The sequence below is a fragment of the Anguilla rostrata genome, chromosome 17 (genome assembly GCF_018555375.3).
Source record: "Anguilla rostrata isolate EN2019 chromosome 17, ASM1855537v3, whole genome shotgun sequence".
Taxonomy (NCBI): Eukaryota; Metazoa; Chordata; class Actinopteri; order Anguilliformes; family Anguillidae; genus Anguilla; species Anguilla rostrata.
In genome coordinates, this window is record NC_057949.1 from 5849662 (window position 1) to 5867718 (window position 18057).

Genomic DNA, 18057 nt, shown 5'->3' on the forward strand with positions numbered 1-18057 from the left:
TGCACCTTTGCCTGTATTTATTATTGTAAAATGTGTGGGATGTTTCTGGTACTTTTGTCTGTGTGGGGGTGCGTGGGTGTGGCTACAGTGCCTGTGGTTTGGGATCAGATTTTGGAGTGTTTGTTGCTAGTTAGTTAATGGCTCCAATGGCCCAGATACAGTGAAGCAAAAGTTCAAGAACTAGAGTTAACTTTGGAATTGCTTTTCCTCTATGTATGTGTCTGGTTCATGGTCCTGACCATACGATGTAATGTCCAGTCTAAGTAATTTATGGAGTAAATTTACTGGCAGTTGCCAATGAACTTGCGTGTCAGTGACCCTGTTGAATACTCGGGGATGAGTGGGTGGTGTTGATGGAGGAGACTTCTTTGACTGTAAGATACAGGCTAACAAATTTTGCGTAGTATGCCTTCAAGCAAACTTTTAAGAAAAGTTTTTCCTGAAAATATGAGTAACGTTTTCTATGTTGAAAATGTGTTTTTGTTGGGATTTCAATTTACCACTCTTTGCAAGCTAAAGTTGGAAGTCATCCTCAATGTCTTTGCGATAAGCTCACCGCAGTGTTTACACAATTTTTTCCTTTAATGTGCCTTAAGTGAGTGAGTAAGTGAGTTATTTCTAGCCAAATATACAGTGCAGTCTGTAAGTATTAGGACAGTGACACAATTTTGGTTGTTTTGGCTCTGTACTCCATAGGGTAGGATTTGAAATGAAACAAATATGAGGTTAAAGTGCAGACTGTCCGCTTTAACTTGAGAGTATTTACATCTATATCACGCACCCCGTGAAGGAATTACAGCCCTTTTTATACACCCCTCCCCCATTTTAAGGGACCAAAAGTAAATGTACAATTGGCTGCTCATCTGCTTTTTGGCCAGCTATGCGTCAATGCATCATTAGTTCACGCACAAGAAAACTAACAAAAGGTCTGGAGTTATTCTAGGTTTGTCGTTTACATTTGGAGCCTGTTGCTGTTGTCTGTCAACCAAGGACTATTCAGACGCTAGTAAATCAGGCCATCATGAGGCTGAAAAATCTGAATAAATCAATCAGGGACATAGCCAAATCACTGGGTGCTTCAAAACCAACATGGTTCATTGTTAACAAGCAAGAAGTCACTGCTGAGTTCAGCAGTAGCAAACAACCTGGGATACCAAAGATGACCACTGTACTGGATGACAGAAGAATACTTTCACTTGTGAAGAAAACCCCATATTCAAGCGTCAAACAGATCAAGAACACACTCCAGGATGAAGGCATAGAGTACAATGAAGAGAAGACTGCATCAACATAACCTCGGGAGGGTTCACTGCAAGGTGCAAACCACTGCTAAGCCTTAAACAGAATGGCCAGGTTGGAGTTTGCAAAAACAAAATTAAAAAAATAAATAAATTAAAAAAATGTAGAGTTCTGGAACAAAGTCTTATGGACAGATGAGACAAGTACTAACCTGTACCAAAGTGATGGAAATAGGAAAGTGTGGAGAAAAAAGGAACTGCTCATGATCCAAAGCTCCCTCCCCTTCTGTGAAACATGATGGCGTTTGTGTTATGGCTTCTCTGTTTAGAGCTTTAAGCTTTACTGCATCGATGCATGGAAAGCTCACTGCAGTTAGGAGTACAAAATAGGAGTACTGCAGCAAAAATGAGGAAATACCCCTGAACTGAGATAAGAGAAAAACAAAGGTGTTACAGATGGTTCGAAAAGGCACTTCCATCTTCTCAGGCAGATAAACCACTGATGTTCTGCTTATCAGCAAAAACAGGACTCATACACAAATTTCTTTCTGTTACATACGCCATTGTTCATCGAAAGGACAGCGCATTTTTCTCTTTCAATAAATTGTACAATCAATATAAGCATACACTCACATTTAACTTCCACATGTGTCTGCCACTGGAACTGGCTCACTTCTCTTTACTGATGATGTCTATGGGTTGTAGACTTCAGTCAATCATTAAATCCAAAGGATCTGCCACCAAGTACTAAATATGATGACTTTATTTAGGATTATGTGAATCTGTCCAATTACTGTTGGTCTCCTAAAAACCTAATAAAAAATGGATGTAATTCCTACATGGAATACCCAATATAAATGTAAATGCCCACAAATTAAAGCTAACAGTCAGCACTTTAACCTCATATACCTGTATATTAATTGTTTCATTTCAAATCCAATTTCCTGACATGCTGGCTGAACTGGCAGATATTACGATGTTGTAATGATTAATAGCTTTAGTGTCAGCTCCAGGACGTGCTGTAAAATGTTTCCCTCAGCTACAGCTAGCCTAGCATAACACTCTGGCTCTGATTTCAGCCAGCTACAGCTAGCCTAGCATAGCACCTGGGCTCTAATATCAGTCAGCTGAACCGAGCCTAGCACAGCACTCTGGCTCTGATTTCAGCCAGCTACAGCTAGCCTAGCATAGCACCTGGGCTCTAATATCAGTCAGCTGAACCGAGCCTAGCACAGCACTCTGGCTCTGATTTCAGCCAGCTACAGCTAGCCTAGCATAGCACCTGGGCTCTAATATTAGTCAGCTGAACCGAGCCTAGCACAGCACTCTGGCTCTGATTTCAGTGACAGCTACCCTAGCATAATACTCTGGCTCTAATTTCAGTCAGTAGCAGTTCGCCTAGAATAGTACTCTAGCTCTGATTTTAGTCAGCTACAGCTAGCCTATTATAGCAATCTCTTCATGTGATCTTGTTTTATTTCCCAATTAAACCTTTAATGTTCATTTGTAGGTGAGTTTGGATCCCGTCAATGAACGTTCATGTTACGGGCAGTGGTGGGGATCAATTGCTTCTCACAGTTCTGTAATCAGATGCATTTGGCCATAATGTAGCCAGGTTGTCGTCTCTGTAAATTGTTTAAAATTGGTTAGGCAGGCAAAGTGTATTACCATTCTACACTGGATTCAAGGACAAACAGCAGGACTACATTTACAACACTTGTAAATTTATTAAAACCCAAAATAGTACAAATAAAATCTCCTAAGACACAAAAATCATACGTTCCAAACAATCCCCCAAACTGAGTGCAGTAATATAACATTTGCATGTGAAAAAACCACAAGACAAAAACAAGAATCGTTAATCCCAATCACAAAATATTCTGCAAAACAGACTGCACAATCACCAGTGAGAGAATAAAATAAAAATAAAAACAACCACAGATGTGTACTGGCCACTGTGACGGACAGGTCTTCTTTATGCTTCCCAAAGCCAAAGGATTATTGGCTTAATTTAATTAAATCTGGGGTAATGGCTAAATCTATATTATTTTAATGAATAATAATATTAAAATTTATAATTACAATTTAAAAAGGTAAAATATGACTGGACAGGATAATAATGGTGTTGGCGCTCAATGGCAAGTAGAAACTGCAAACAAAATCTGCCAGCAACTTCATCAAAGTGACAATACCACATGACCTCAGCAATACACATATCCAAATGCTTGAGGCTTTTTCGACACTTACATTCAGGATGTTGAATAAAATTTTTGACACTAGGCAGTTACTGTAGCTAGCCAGCCAACCAGAAAAGGTTAGCAACCTGACTGAGACAATTAGCTAACTATCCAACTAGCCAGAGAACCTGTAGCTAATGTGAGCTAGAATGATTGTTGGACCAAGTTTTAAAGATTTAAACCCAGCAGTTTTTTGCCAAGAACTCAGCTAACATCATCAACGAGGGGGCCAGCGGAAGCAGCCTGACAGGGTCCGTTAGCGAGCACAGCTAGCACAATAATATGCCATGTCTGTACTACATAAACTGTGCTTCTAGGACAGAAAAGTTGCATTCACTGACACTCTACTATGGAAGGCAGTATTTTCTAGCATAGGTATTTTCCTTTCTCTTAAATATTCAAATTGCTTCAATTAACTTTTACGATTCTGATGTTCAACTGCAGCACAAGGTATCCATTGGCTTTGTGGGGCACGGAGATGGACAATCCAAGTTCAGAAAGTAGAAGTCCTCCTCAGTATTTTGTTTCAATCACCTGAATTCGCCAATTAGCATAAGGTAGAACCAATTAGTTAAATCAGCTGGCTGAGTTTGTGCGTATATGAAACACAAGGCTGGACTTTTACTTTCTGACCCCTGGACTTTCCAGCTCTAGTGGGGGATGGAGGTAACCTGTGAGACATCATGTCAGAGCTGTAGTTTCTCTGCTAAACCCGAAAAAGACACGCTCTTGTGGTCAAACACGCAGCATTTTGAGAAGCAGCAAAGAGCTGTGCTGCCTGGTTGCACACAAATGCACCGCCAAGTTACCATAGTAACTGCGGGCCAAAATGTCATATCACAAAACGTCGCCCAGCGCTCATATTTCATTATGCGTGAGTACCTACACAATAATAGCGCAGTACAAATATCTACACCTTTGACCCAAGTTTTCACCACTTCATACACTTCAGACGGTTCTTGAAAAAGTGGAGGTAGAGTTTGTTGTCGGTGTCGCTCTTGGCCGGCTTCCGGAATTTTTTGTACTGAGGATTCGCCTTTCGGCGCTGGTGGTTAAGACCGACCTCGGGACATATGGCCACCAGCAGCTCTCCCAGCCCGTCCATGAACATCTCTGTAGAGAGGAGACAGCGAGAGGGAGAGAGCAGAACGTCACATTTATCTCTTCCCCCCCCCCCAGACTGTGAGTCAGGAAGGCCGTCTGAGCCTGTGAAAATAAGCCGGTTTTACGAGGTGTTGCGCTGCAGGAGAACGTACAAGTAGTGAACAACAGAACCGCAGTCCAACAGAACGGCAGCCCAACAGAACCGCAGTCCAACAGAACCGCAGTCCAACAGAACCGCAGTCCAACAGAACCACAGTCCAACACCGGAGGTTTTCCAGGTCCAGCCCAGGCCTTACTAGTGGCCACTCTTCAGCAGTGGTCGAAGCCACCTGGTACAGGCGTCGTCCGGCGAGAAGTTGATCACCCCGAGCTAGTAGCAGTTTGGGATCTCGGGAATGGGCTGGTAGGTGCCTTTTACTCGGGTCAAACAGCCACCGTCCTCGTCTCCTTCGTCGTAGATAAGCGTGAAGGAATTTGCGTATATGCCCACCGACCCTGCGACCTGCCGACACAGGAAGATATTCCATTCTGTTACGGATCATGGAACAGCCACAGAAACAAGCTGCGTAGCTCAAATGAGCATTCGAGGAGAGTCCGCTTAACAGTTCTCCCGGTACCACAGTCATTGCCGTACGGAATCATGTGGTTACGTATTTTGTCGGTGAACATGTTCATGCTCATTTGCCTTAGCCAGCATGTAGATCAGCTATAGGTAATGAATGTGTTCATATTTGCTGTCATTATCTTAACTGGTGATTATGTTTATTAATAAACCCTCATATTTCCATATTCCTATTTTAAAGTCTTTTGGTCCCTGTCACAAATTGTTCCTTACAGTTTGGCGTAATCGGCAGGATACCAATTTTCCCGTACAATTTGGTGTTTAATACCAAATGGGCTCAGCTAATTTGCTTGCTGCGTTGACAGAGCCTCCCCTTCTGGATGCTGTGATAATGGAAAAGAAACAGCTGCCTGGTCACATGTATTTATAATAAGCACACACCAGATTGGTCAGTATGGTCAGCTATTTGCTTTGTCAAAGCTTACCTGGGTGTTAAGAAACAAAAAAAAAGTGGCTGTCCTGATCTAATTGGACGTTACCACAACTCACTTCACAGTAAGTTACGAGTTGCTTGTGCGTCTGTTTTTTTACGTACAGTCTCTTCTCATTATCTGAGGATCTGGCTGCTCGCACATCACCAATGGAGACGTGTCCCCTTTCCTTATTGTGTGTGTTGTTTCGTGTTTCCATGTTTTTGTATCGAGCGCACAATAAATCCTCAGTGCGTCTAAGAACAACGGATTGTGTGGTTTGTGGCGAGAGGTACTGAAGAACCTGTTACAAAGGGTTTTGCTTACCACATCCAGTTCAGGCTTAGACTCCATGATTTCTACAAATCTCTCTATCTTTGTTCTCTCTGTGAACTCAAAGTCATCATCCACCCACAGAAAGTACTTGGTGGTGACCTGCGAGACGGCAAGGTTCCTGCCAGCAAACCAGCCCTACAGGGTAAAACAGAAAAAAACACAGTGCATTAGTGAACACTCAGCACAGCACAGCACGCAACACTGAACATTCAATACTGAACACAGCGTGCAACACTTAACACGCAACACAGCATGCAACACTCAACACTGAACACAGCATGTAACACTGAACACTCATCATATACCCTTCCAGCATCTCTTCTAAAAGCCATACCTGGGCAGGTGGCATGAAGTACTGCTCAATGTTATCTCCATTCACTTTCTGTGGGTTTAGGCTGTCATCCGCAATGATGATTTTGATGTCTTCGTAAAACTGTCTAATCGTTTTGACGAGATAGTTCACTTCAGGGTACCTCAGGAAAGTCTTAGTCGTCACCGTTACTTGGGATTTGATATCTGAAATTGTAGAAGCAAAAAAAAAGCAATCAAATTACAGCTCACTAAACCCAGCTGAAGACCTAGATCATTTACCAAGAAGATTTATTGAGAAGGTTCCTTAGACACAATGCAACACTGCTGCCCCAATGTGTGCACAATAAAATGGATAAGAATGCTTCAAATAAAACAACTGTGTAACTGTAGTAGCTAGAGTTGTATATTTGTTTTGGGTAGCATTTATATGTAACAAACATAGCAAAGTTATCATTTGTTAATTCAACTCACAAAATGTTTGGATTAGAATTTTTGTTATTTCTACCAATTACGCACAGCTGGTTTGCAGTATTAGTTAATTATTGATATATATTGTAGTTAGGGTTGCCAGATCTCCGATTTTTGGCATATGATATATGCCCACTGTGTTCCCAAAATGATGTTGGTACATGTTAGTATATATCCCGGGAATGTTCACAACTAGATAAGTTGTCTGACTCTGTCCCCATTTCTTGATCAAACCATTCCTTATTCTCCATTAGTATCAGACCGGGCATTTTGGAATTTTTAGGACAAGGCCACTTTTGCTCTGGCAACGCAAAAACTTCATAGGGTGCTAAGGACATGCAGTGCAGTGAAGAAGTGTTGCCCCCTTCCTGATTTCCTTTATTATTACATATTTGTCACACTGGATGATTTCAGATCCTTAGACAAAATGTAATATTAAATAAAGGAAACCTGAGTAAAAACAATTCTTAAATGATTATTTCATTTATTTAATGAAAAAAAGTTATCAAACACCCATATCACCCACATTAAAAAATACTCTCTTAAACTTAATAACTGGTTGCACCAACGTTAGCAACAATAACAGCAACCAATTGCTTCCAACAATTTTATTTCATTGTAGCCAATAATTACTCTGTGCCTATAATATTTCATTATTTGATTTCATTTAGAACATTTGTGGTGTCTTGAATATAGGCCATGACTGAAGGAAGAAAGGGTTTAAGGAAGTAATCGATATGTTTAGATTTACATTCAGAGAAGCTGTCACACCCTGAGATTACTGGACTACCTGGGGCATTTTCCGAATTTGTATGGAATTTGGAAGCATACAAAAATAAGCAATTTGTGGATTTTCATTGAGCAGAAACCCTACTACATTATCAGAAATCCAACATTTTTCTTTAGCCATTGTTAGGATGTCTTTTAGTTCTGTTTTAAGGGATTCAGTAAGAGTACATGTCAAAATTGGTCAAATTCAGCATCTTGACTGGATCTTTAAACATGTCCCTACTCCAAATCACAGTGATGTCACCTTTGTCAGCTTTTTAAATTACAATCAGATCATTTTCTGACAGAGATTCCAGGGAAGCCCTCTCTTTCTTAAGTTATGTTGAGCTAAAACCACTTTTGCCCATAAGTACTCAACATCAAAATTCCCCACCTAACGTAGCTAGCTGGATAGCGAGAGGTGACATTATTACTGTAAAATGAGCGAGCGTGAGCAACAGTAAAAAGGCAGATTATTAATTAATCCCATAATACTGGAACATAATAGTGGTTTTATCACACCCAACCGTTCCCAGACAGAAAACAGCACGCGAAGGCGCAGGAATTTGGCGAAAGTGCATAAAGACAGAGAACGCACACACTCAGGTTGTGTTAACCAATCGGCACAGGTGCTTAAAGGTTTGTTCCTCTCCACATCACAGGGCTGCGACCGAGAGCGTGTACCGAGAGAGTGGACCTGTTTTGGGAGTTTTTGTTTGTCCAAGCACAGAAGACGATCTAAAAGAAAACGCTGCTGAGAAGCTGGGAAGCTACGAGTGGTGACTTGAAAAACTGGCACTGGGCTTTTCTATGTTATTTTAGTTGGTTGTCTTTGCCCAGAACACCGGCAAGGGGGAGGGGTGAAGGCGTTTATTTGTTTTTATGTTGGCTCTCTCTCTCTCTCTCTCTAGGGATTTGTACATAGGAGGGCCAAGGTACATAGTTTTAGAGAAGAGGAGGGTGTGTCTGCTAAATTATATTTTTGGGCAGGCTAAGTTAGCAACTTGGATGAGTAGGAAAAACAAAAGAATTGGGGAAGGATCAATAGACGCAGCGAAAATCATGTGTGGACTGATAGCAGCAAGGCTTCGCGTAGAGTTCTCCTACTATACACTTGTGGGAAACAAACAGCTTTTTGAGCACTTGTGGGGAGTAAATAGGGTGCTATGTCATGTGGATGAGGAAGGGGGGCTTAATCTTGGTTTTTGATCCTTTGAATTTTTATTATTTTCTTTTAATTTTTTTTGCTGATGGAGTTTGGATGTTTTTTTTTTTATATAAGAAAATGGAAGTGTATATGTTTCTCTTTTCTCTCTCTCTCTGTCTCTCTCTCTCTATCCCTCTTTTCTCTAGCTATTTCTCTCTTTTCTGCCTGTGGTTAGTTTGTTCATTGGTTTTTCTCTTTATGTTGCTTGTATATTATTTTTGTTTTGAAGTACAGTAATTTCTGTGGTTAAACAATGTCCCAATAAAAGGGTTTTTTAAAAATCTCTCTCTCTCTCTCTCTCTCTCTCTCTCTCTCTCTCTCTCTCTCTCTCTCTCTCTCTCTCTCTCTCTCTCTCTCCCTCTCCATGTGGCAAATTATGGTGTAAAACTGGAATTGCCACATCTCCCTTTCAGGTGTGTTGCACGGCGTGTGCCAATCAAACTCAAGCCTAAACACTCCCCAGTTTATACTTCCAAAATGAAGCCTGAAAATTCACATTTTACGCTCTCGAAACGACGCAAAATTAGGGAGACGAAAAATAAATGTTTACTGGCATACTTGGTACGAGCACATCAAAGTGTAAATTAATTGTTCAGCACTAGACAGGTCTCTCCAAAACATTAAGTTACCTTGTGTCTATGTACAGATATTCGGAAGATGTCCGGAAGGTTCGCCTGATCGACTGGCAGCACGGACATTTTAAACATACATTTAGAACGAGATTAAAATCTAGCAAAAGTAAATTTTAAGCTTAAAAATTTTTGAAGTCAACATGTTTCAGTTCAGAGTACTGTGACTCTATGGGGCAGATACATTTAGTATAGTTAGATTGTCATAATTGTACTTCAGTGCAATGTTGTTAGCCAAGTCTGGCACTCTTGGCCCTGTAAATCGAACGGATGCACTTCTCCTACATTGTACGTCACTTAAAAAGCATGTGCTAAATAAACAGAATCTCATGCACATTTAGTACAAAAAGCAGATGCTGCAAGTTCGCATTCCGATAAAAACTGTCAAAAGAAAAAAATTGAGCTGGCAGTAGATTCACAAATACATTTGATTGAAACTTCAGTTGACTCACCCTCTCCAAGTTCGTATAGAACTGGCACTGTAGGCTGTCGGATCACAACGGGGAAGACGGCCTTGTACTGCTCAAAGGTGAAGTGTACTGATGAAGAATCAAAACACACACTCATAGCTTACTCCCAAGTTTATTGGTATACAGACAAGCGTAACAATGTGATTTCAGAGCTCATTCCAAACCCTATAGACTGATGAGAGAGAGAAGAGGAACAGAGCTCAGGGGAGGGGCTTACCCAGGTCTCCAGACTTGATGCTGTACACAGTGCTTCTGTAGGAGACCCGACCCAGCAGGTCATTGAGAGAGTACAGGCTGGAGGCAGAAATGGAGAGAACCTTCTCATTCTGTCCCGTCACTTGGTCCTTTTCCTGAAGACTTTCCACTGCCAGGACACCACTGCTTACGCTCAGTGTCACCTGCACATAGAGTCAGGGGTCCACAGTTAAACAAAACAAGTGACTTACAGCTTTTCCTCAAGTTAGTAATTATTATTAATGATCCTGATCTGATCCTCATTTGGGTGAAGTGTTCTCCACAGTAGGTACGGGCAGACACGTTGGGCCTATTTGGGACCTGGTAAAGCCCAGACTCGACAAGCAATGTTTAGGGTATATGGTTCAGCCGGTGAGCCGGCTACTCCACAGGCTGGAAGTCATTGATTTTTTTGAAGTATTAGAAAAGTATTAGAACAGTGCAATAATTCTGCTGAATGATCTGTGCTGCATTCTGTTTATGTTCAGTCATGGTCAATAAAACTATGAATTCTGTGCATCAGTACAAAACACACATTTCAGCTCTATCATTGGAAACAGATTCATTAAAAGTAATTGACTGGGCTAATTAAGAAACCCCCCATGTTCACCGTGTTCCTCTAGATAAGGACTTTGCTAAATTACTAACGTTGCTGTTACTGTAGAACCAAACCAAACCCAGTGTTCACATGGACTGATAGGAGCTCATATTGACATAAACACAATGGAGCATGCTCATAAGCATTAACACTACCCAGCCACCACTGGGCCACAGTTCAACTAAAAAAAAAACAACATTTTTGGACACATTTTAATCATATGGTATTGTACAGTATGTGTACAATAGCATACAATTGGTTCCCTGATCCATAATCAGTTTTACCAGACCCCCAAGTCTTGCATTAACCAACACAACACACTGCACCCGGTCATTCAGAAATTGGAAATGTCTGGAAAGTAACAAAACACACCATGATTGTTCATGTGAGTCCTTCATTGATTATAAAGAATACTTAGCCTAAATGTTTTTTTATACTGGTTTGCTTGCTTACATGCTACTAATGGTTTGTAGCAATGATCCTTTTGGTACAGTAAAATAAAGGAATTGAGGAATCAATAATTAAAGCAGAGGTTCTCAAACTCGTTTGTGTTGGTTTTTGTTCCAGCCACAACTGCAATTTCTCCATTTTTAACAAGCTGTTTTTATTCATTAGACACTTTTTATGTTTTGAGGGTTTATTTGCCCTCTTAGGTGACACTGCACGAGAAACAACTACTGTAGGCATGCCATGAAAAAGGACTGACTTTGAAGACCACTGCTTTAATTATTGACAATTCCTTCATTTACTGTTTGAGAACTGATCTTATGCAGAACCCAAAAACAGCCAGTGTGGATGCTGGTTTTTGGTTTAGCTCAGCACTATGGCACCTGATTCAACTGATTAAGTAGCCATGATTTTCAATTAAGGCCGTGATAGGTAGAATTCAGAAATCAACAGAAGTTATTACCTGTTCCACCACCAGATTTCACCAGAAGTTAAAACGTGAGTTGAGTTTTTTTTTCACTAACCTTGTAATTTTGTTTTTGTACAGTATGTACACTTAAACCTGTAACACAGTACAATTTTTTTTCAAAACACACAGTAAATATTTTACAAAATCCTGCCAGAATTCCACTTAAAAACAGGAAATCAGTCACACACCATAATCCACACTGTCAATACCATCAGGAAATATACAGTATATAGTATTTATATTTCTTGTAATTGTGTCCATTACCCCTTGCATGAGGGCCACACGTTTTTTTGTTCTCATATAAATCAAATATAAATTAATATATATAATATATTTTCTTGATTTGGCTCTGTACTCCACAATTTTAGACTTACAATCAAATGATTGCACATTCTCAGCTTTTAATAATGGGTATTTTTATACACTTTGGCTTCACTATGTAGAAATTACAGCACTTGTTATACATAGCCCCCCCCCCATTTCACAGCACCATAATGTTTGGGACCTATACTTATGTTATTTAAATGGAAGTATTCATGTTTAGAAAGTATTTATATTATGTCGCATATCCTTTGCATGCAATGACTGCTTGAAGATTTTGACCCACAGACATCGCCAGGTGCTGAGTATCTTCTGTGGTGATGCTCTGACACGCCTGCACTGCAGCCACCTTCAGCTATTGCTCATTTCAGGGGCCAGCTGCCGTATGCTGAAGTTTTTTCTTCAGCATATGGAATGCTTGTTCATTTGCATTCAGATCGAGTTGGTCCACAAGACCTGTTTACTGGAACTCTGCAGGCTCTTTCAAGTAGCTGCTGCTTAGCCAGCTGTAACCTGCTTATCCTGTTTGGGAAGCCTAAGGTTTCACCTTTGTGACTGATAGTTTTTTAAAATTTTTTATTTTTTATAATGGCTTCTTTGGCTTTCACTGGCCCGGCTCTGGTCCTTATGCAAACAAACGCCAACAACAGACTCCAATGGCAAGCAAAAGCCTTGAATGAAGATCTGATACTGATGGCTCTCTTATATCTGCACTACGGAGGCAACTGAACACACTTGACTAATCAGAAACACATGAAGCCATTTGTCCCAAACATTATGGTATCTTTCTAGGTGTGTATATATATATATATATATATATATATATATATATATATATATATATATATATATATGTACACCCAGAAGGATAATGGTATTAATCGTCATACAAACCATCAGGGCCATAGATCCCAGTCATTGCAACATCAATGGAATAAATAAACTACAAAATAATAATGATGGCGAATAGCTCAGAGTAAGACCGTTTCTGGCAGTCGAGGTTGCCGGTTAAAACCGCCTGGCGCAAGTGTCCTGCAAGACACTAACCCTATAACTTTTCTGAATGAGAGGCATCAATTGTAAAGCGCTTTGGATAAAAGCGCTATATAAATGCAGTCAATTTACCATTTAATGAATAATAAATCTGTACACAATCCTTTCAGCCAAGATTGTATGAAACATATTTACACACAAGCTATAGATTTTATTAAATAAATTAATACGCAAGCTATGAGATTAAATATATTGACGTATAAGCTACAAGATTGAATGAAATATACGTATACAGAAGTTGTGAGGCATTAAAATATATTTATGCAGTATAAGTTTGCATGCAATATTTTTATATATAAGCGATCCGATTGCATAAAATATATTGATATACAAGCTTTAAGATTGTTTGAAGAATGTTTATATGTAAACTATCAGATTAAAATAACGTTGGTTTGCAGGTGTTTGTCTACCGTTTCCTCCAATACAGCAACAACTCTTCGAGTAAATTGTCTAAAACGTGTGTCCTGTAAGTTCCCTCTTGTTTCTGTCTGCACCTTGTATGTCTTATATTCCAGCTACACTGATACCGAAAAATATCCTTCAATATTTAATATTTTCTTATAATATGAGATTACTAATCTGTTGAATTTGATCAGGATAAAAGATTAGGTGACAGTACCTGGAATGATGCCCTTTTTGAGAGGACTGACAATGAATCCTTGGATTGGATATTGTAGAGGGGAATGAGGTGGAGCTAACAGAAGCTCATTTAGTATCGTCTTTTTTCTGTAAAAAAAAAAAAAAAAACATGCGTATCAACTGCTTTTTGGTAACGTAATCAAGTGCGCAAACAATCAGCTGTATTTAAGATTTGCAGTGGTTTGTGGGGCTTTAACCGCATAGATAGGCTTGCTAGTGCATTTTACAATAAATAGAACTAAAATAGTGGAAAATTGTCAAATTCCAATATTTCAAACCAATTATCACAACTGCAGACAGGTAAACAGTTATGTGGCTTTCCCCCAAACATCCAGCATTTCTCTCCATTGTATGCAGACCCAACAACCGCACATGACTTCACTTACCTGATCTGATCCTGTTCAAAAACTTCAGCTCTGCGTTTAACAATGTCGCTGAATTTGTCCTTGTTCACGTATTTTGTTAAATCTATCATGGACCTGGGACAGCTACATGATGTTGGCTGTCGAGTGACATTAGGCATGGGGTTGTAGGCCCTGTACAGCAACAACAAAAAAAGCATTTTCATTGAAAGATGAAACAGGAAATATAATTATTTGCCAGCCTTGGTCCAACACAATTTATTTTCTTAGCACCACTTAATTTGCACAACCTTCTGCTACATCAGTACAGCTTCCCGATGTTGTTTGTTATATGCTAATTTTGATGTTGCTTCCTAATTGCAACCATCCATATAGAAAATATTTAACAAAAACAATTTCCAGGCTTCAAATGCACATGCCAGCATTCTGTATCTTCAGTTTGGAGCTGATCCTTATTTAAAATTACGAAGGTGATTATTTATTTTTGGCTGGACCACAACAATAATGCAAATGTCTGCGACTGAGTGAGTGAGTGATGAAGTTACACCATTGGTCGGCCGGATTAAGTGTGTTAGGTCCAGCCATATAAGCTACTAGGTTTTGACCTGGTCTTGTTTTTTGGCTGGACTGCAACAGCGGGGCCAGCCCTACAAACGCGAATGTCTGTGACTGACTGAGTGACTGAGTGATGAAGTTACACCGTTGGTCGGCCGAGTTATGAAGTTGCACCATTGGTCGGTCGGATCAGGTGTGTTAGGTCCAGCCATATACTAGTTTCTAGTCTGTTTGCTGACGCACACGGCACCTGCCGATGTCGTGATGATGAGTGATGAAGTTACCAGGTCGGGGATCAGTGTTAGGTCCAGCCATATACTAGGTTTTCATATATTGACATGTTGGTCCCTTGATAATTCTATTACCGTCCGGACCAACATGTCAATATTTGTCTGAGTCATTTTAATGTCACAGAAATCGCAAGTCGTGACTGGCGGTTCGCACCTACTGGACTGGAAAGATTTTACTACGACTCATAAGACTGTAGAATCGCTTAAAATATTGTTTAGTGTAAAACCAGCATTAGAAAGAGATAATAAAAAGAAAAAAAAAAACTACACACCAGCCCAGGGATACAGCGCTGAAAGCTACTATTTTTAAACGATCTCTTTACCGGGCAACTTTTCCAAACGGTGAGACTAGCTGGGGAAAAAATCAGAGCAAACCTTACTGGAATGTATACGATTTCATAAAACAGGAGGAAATAAGCCATTTTGATGAATATGGCTAGTCGATGTTATAGTTAGAACCCCCTGATTAAAAATGTGCGTTTTGTAGATATGTGTCACTGTCAGACCTGGCTGACAACATTCCTGAGGGAAAATGATGGGGGAAGAGAGCATACGTGTATAAACACTTTATGTGGGCGACGACGGCAAACCTGACTAGCAGCATTCTCAGAGCTGCAAGCGTAAATTGAATTTTAACACACTGAGGGTACTTGGCAGATGCTCTTGCTGCATCTACAGCAAATGACAGTTTCCGTTCTCTGCACACAGACCATCCGAACAGCGGGATGCTTTACTGAAGTATTTCAGGTTATGCAGGCTGCTCAAAGGTACAACCGCAATCAAACCTTCAATCTCACAATTAGAAGCCCGCCTCCCTGGCAATGACATTAATCAGCTGCTTATTGTACCCATGTTGACCTCCGTATGTGCGTTGAAGATAAGGACACTTATGCATGGAGAGGACTGCAATAAAATTACTGATAAAGAAGTTCATCTAATCACCAGACACACATTTAATAAGTTGTTACTAAATTACTCACATATTTTACACTTTTATTGTGTTTTTAATCTTTCAAGTCTACGGCGCTAAATGGTTCCACGGCTCGTTCTCAGGTAATTTAAAAAGTTTTCATACATCAGAAAAAAATTATGGTCTGACAGAGCAGGATATATGGAAAAATGTAGCGTGATTTGCAAATTTGTGAGAATTTAGTTTTTGCCGCTTCGGGACGAACACGGAGTTATAGAACAAAACATGTATTTCAAGTAGCCTAATTCAATAACTGAGAAGCGTGACTTGTTTTAGTATGATGCTCACTTTTTTATGCGAACACGGTAAGTCTCGATTTTCAGGATTTATCAACAAATGAAAAAAAATCGAATAGAGACATTTTTTCGTGTATTATGGGTCAACTTCGTGACTAAGAAATGAGCTACAAACCACGCATTATTTATCTCGGAATTTCCTGATAGGGCAGTGGCAATCTGGGGGATCATGGGGAGCTAGCACCATCCTGTAGGTTTTCATTCCAACCCTAACAAAGCACAAAAGCACATCTCATTCAACAGTTTGATATCGTGTTGAGCTGTTAATTAGTCAGTTGTGCCAAATTAAGGTTGAAATGGAAAAACTGCAGGATGGTAGACCCCCCCCCCCCCCCCGACGGCTGTTAGCAATAGACTCTGATGATGAACTTGAAGCAGCTTCGCAGAGCGGCTTTGAGTTTAGACTCTGAAGATTTCACTTATGAATTTGACATTTTATATTTCATTTTAAATGACATTTTTTGGAAACTTAACAATCCAACGTAAGCTACTCGGAGAAATCTTTTGGAGAGCTAAATTTAGAGACACTGAAAATATTTTTCACCTAATTACTTCTCATTTTAAGTTCGCATTATACGCACAAACCTCCTGTCCCAAACGTTTTTTCTCCGTTCTGAACAGACAAAAAGCACAACACAGTCAACTCTGTGCTAAAACTTGTAACACGGTGGAATAACATTGTTTCAAAGTAGGCTATACTGAACATACACCTGTTCTAGCTGATGTAGGCTACAGTTTAGTTATTTTAAAATATTGTATTTTAAAATTTCATGCCTTAAATGCAGTGTACTAAAATATACAAGTAAAATATTTTAGCTGTTTGGATTCTATTACTTATATAAATTACTGAGATTAAAACAGTCTGTTTGGGAGTCCTGTAAATTGGGTACCAGGCAAAACAAAGGCTATTTTTCTAAGTATTTAAAAAGCCTTACCTCTGAAGCGGTGGTGATGCGCATTTCCCAGTTTTCATGTAAAGGTAACATAGTGATAATATAGTTGCAGTGGAAGCAATTAATAAGAATTTCGTCAAACTGAGTAAAACAGACATCGCGCAGGGCTATTCTGGGGCGCGTTCACCCAAAGCGTCGGGTTGAGACCAAATGTCAGCACTACAGGGACTTTCAAAATGTGACGTTGACTGAAGTGCTGAGCGTCATTACGTTAAGTCTGCAAGAGAGCGGGGCTGCGAGGGTAGAAGTCGACTAATGAGACAGGACTGCCGATCTCCGCGTAGATACTACCGTGGATACGACCGCTTTGTAAAAATAATAAATAAATAAATAAATGTTTGCAAATAAGTATCCATTTAGGCTATATGAATTATGTATTACTTACACTCCAATACCTTTTTTGGTTTGTTGCTGACTTTTAGCCATATCATCACTTTATTGATATGAATTTTGGGTAATCTCACTGGTAAAGTCTGCACCCAATCTGACTCTCGGGAACTCTGCATGAAAGCACGCAGGAGGGCTCAGGTGCTCTGGACTCCACGGGAACGCGCCCGTTAAGTCTGCCTGTGCTGGACATTCGGATTCAGCGTCGTTGTGTAGTTATTGGTCGCAAATTCTGTTTGAATAAATCGCCGTTGTTAGGAAGCTATGAACTAACAAGATAACGTCATCAATAGCATCAGTTTGATTCCAAAGAAGAAAGAATAAAGCGAGGTTTGTGATTTTTGTGAATAAATGTGTTTTTAAATAGTTTTTTTCCCCCCAGTGGATCTGTTCGTTATAACAAGATCTTGTCGATGAATTTTTTGTTTGCCGGTGTCGTAGCCTATTTTAGTGAAGCGGTAGGCTTAAACTAATTTATCAAAGTCTACCTCTGTTTTTTGTGGCAATAATTAGGCATGGCTAATTTGTAAAAGGAAATATAAATAACAGGACTTCGGAGTTTCTAAAATAAGGATTCTTAAAGAATTATACACCAGCAAACATAATGGTTTAGACTCTTCAAGATTTGCACGCTCAATAAATAGTGATTAACATCGATTAATGTAAACTACCTATTTTAAGA

At 39.8% G+C, this 18057-nt stretch overlaps 1 protein-coding gene and 1 long non-coding RNA gene across 2 annotated transcripts; both read right to left on the minus strand.

Moving 5' to 3' along the window:
• Positions 1 to 2941: 2941 nt before the first annotated feature.
• LOC135242933 (uncharacterized) lies at positions 2942 to 4863 on the minus strand. Its single transcript, XR_010326507.1, has 2 exons — positions 3426 to 4863; positions 2942 to 3342 (listed from the first exon to the last, which is right to left on the minus strand). It is a non-coding gene; the product is annotated as an uncharacterized LOC135242933 (long non-coding RNA).
• A 73-nt stretch (positions 4864 to 4936) lies between these two features.
• On the minus strand, positions 4937 to 17212 carry LOC135242932 (beta-1,4 N-acetylgalactosaminyltransferase 2-like). Its single transcript, XM_064314271.1, has 9 exons — positions 16971 to 17212; positions 13949 to 14098; positions 13543 to 13649; positions 11605 to 11642; positions 10019 to 10199; positions 9784 to 9870; positions 6282 to 6463; positions 5939 to 6082; positions 4937 to 5081 (listed from the first exon to the last, which is right to left on the minus strand). The coding sequence occupies exons 1-9, from the start codon at positions 17084 to 17086 to the stop codon at positions 4950 to 4952; spliced, it is 1137 nt and encodes a 378-aa protein (XP_064170341.1). The 5' UTR covers positions 17087 to 17212; the 3' UTR covers positions 4937 to 4949.
• Positions 17213 to 18057: the final 845 nt, after the last annotated feature.

Coding starts and splice junctions, on each gene's coding strand:
- LOC135242932 (XM_064314271.1), bottom strand. CDS start 17,086: ATGTCTGTTTTACTCAGTTTGACGAAATTCTTATTAATTGCTTCCACT. Junction 11,643..13,542: donor CAAAAAGGGCATCATTCCAG/GTACTGTCACCT, acceptor ACTGTGTTACAG/GTTTAAGTGTACATACTGTA. Junction 9,871..10,018: donor CATCAAGTCTGGAGACCTGG/GTAAGCCCCTCC, acceptor ATTCTTCATCAG/TACACTTCACCTTTGAGCAG.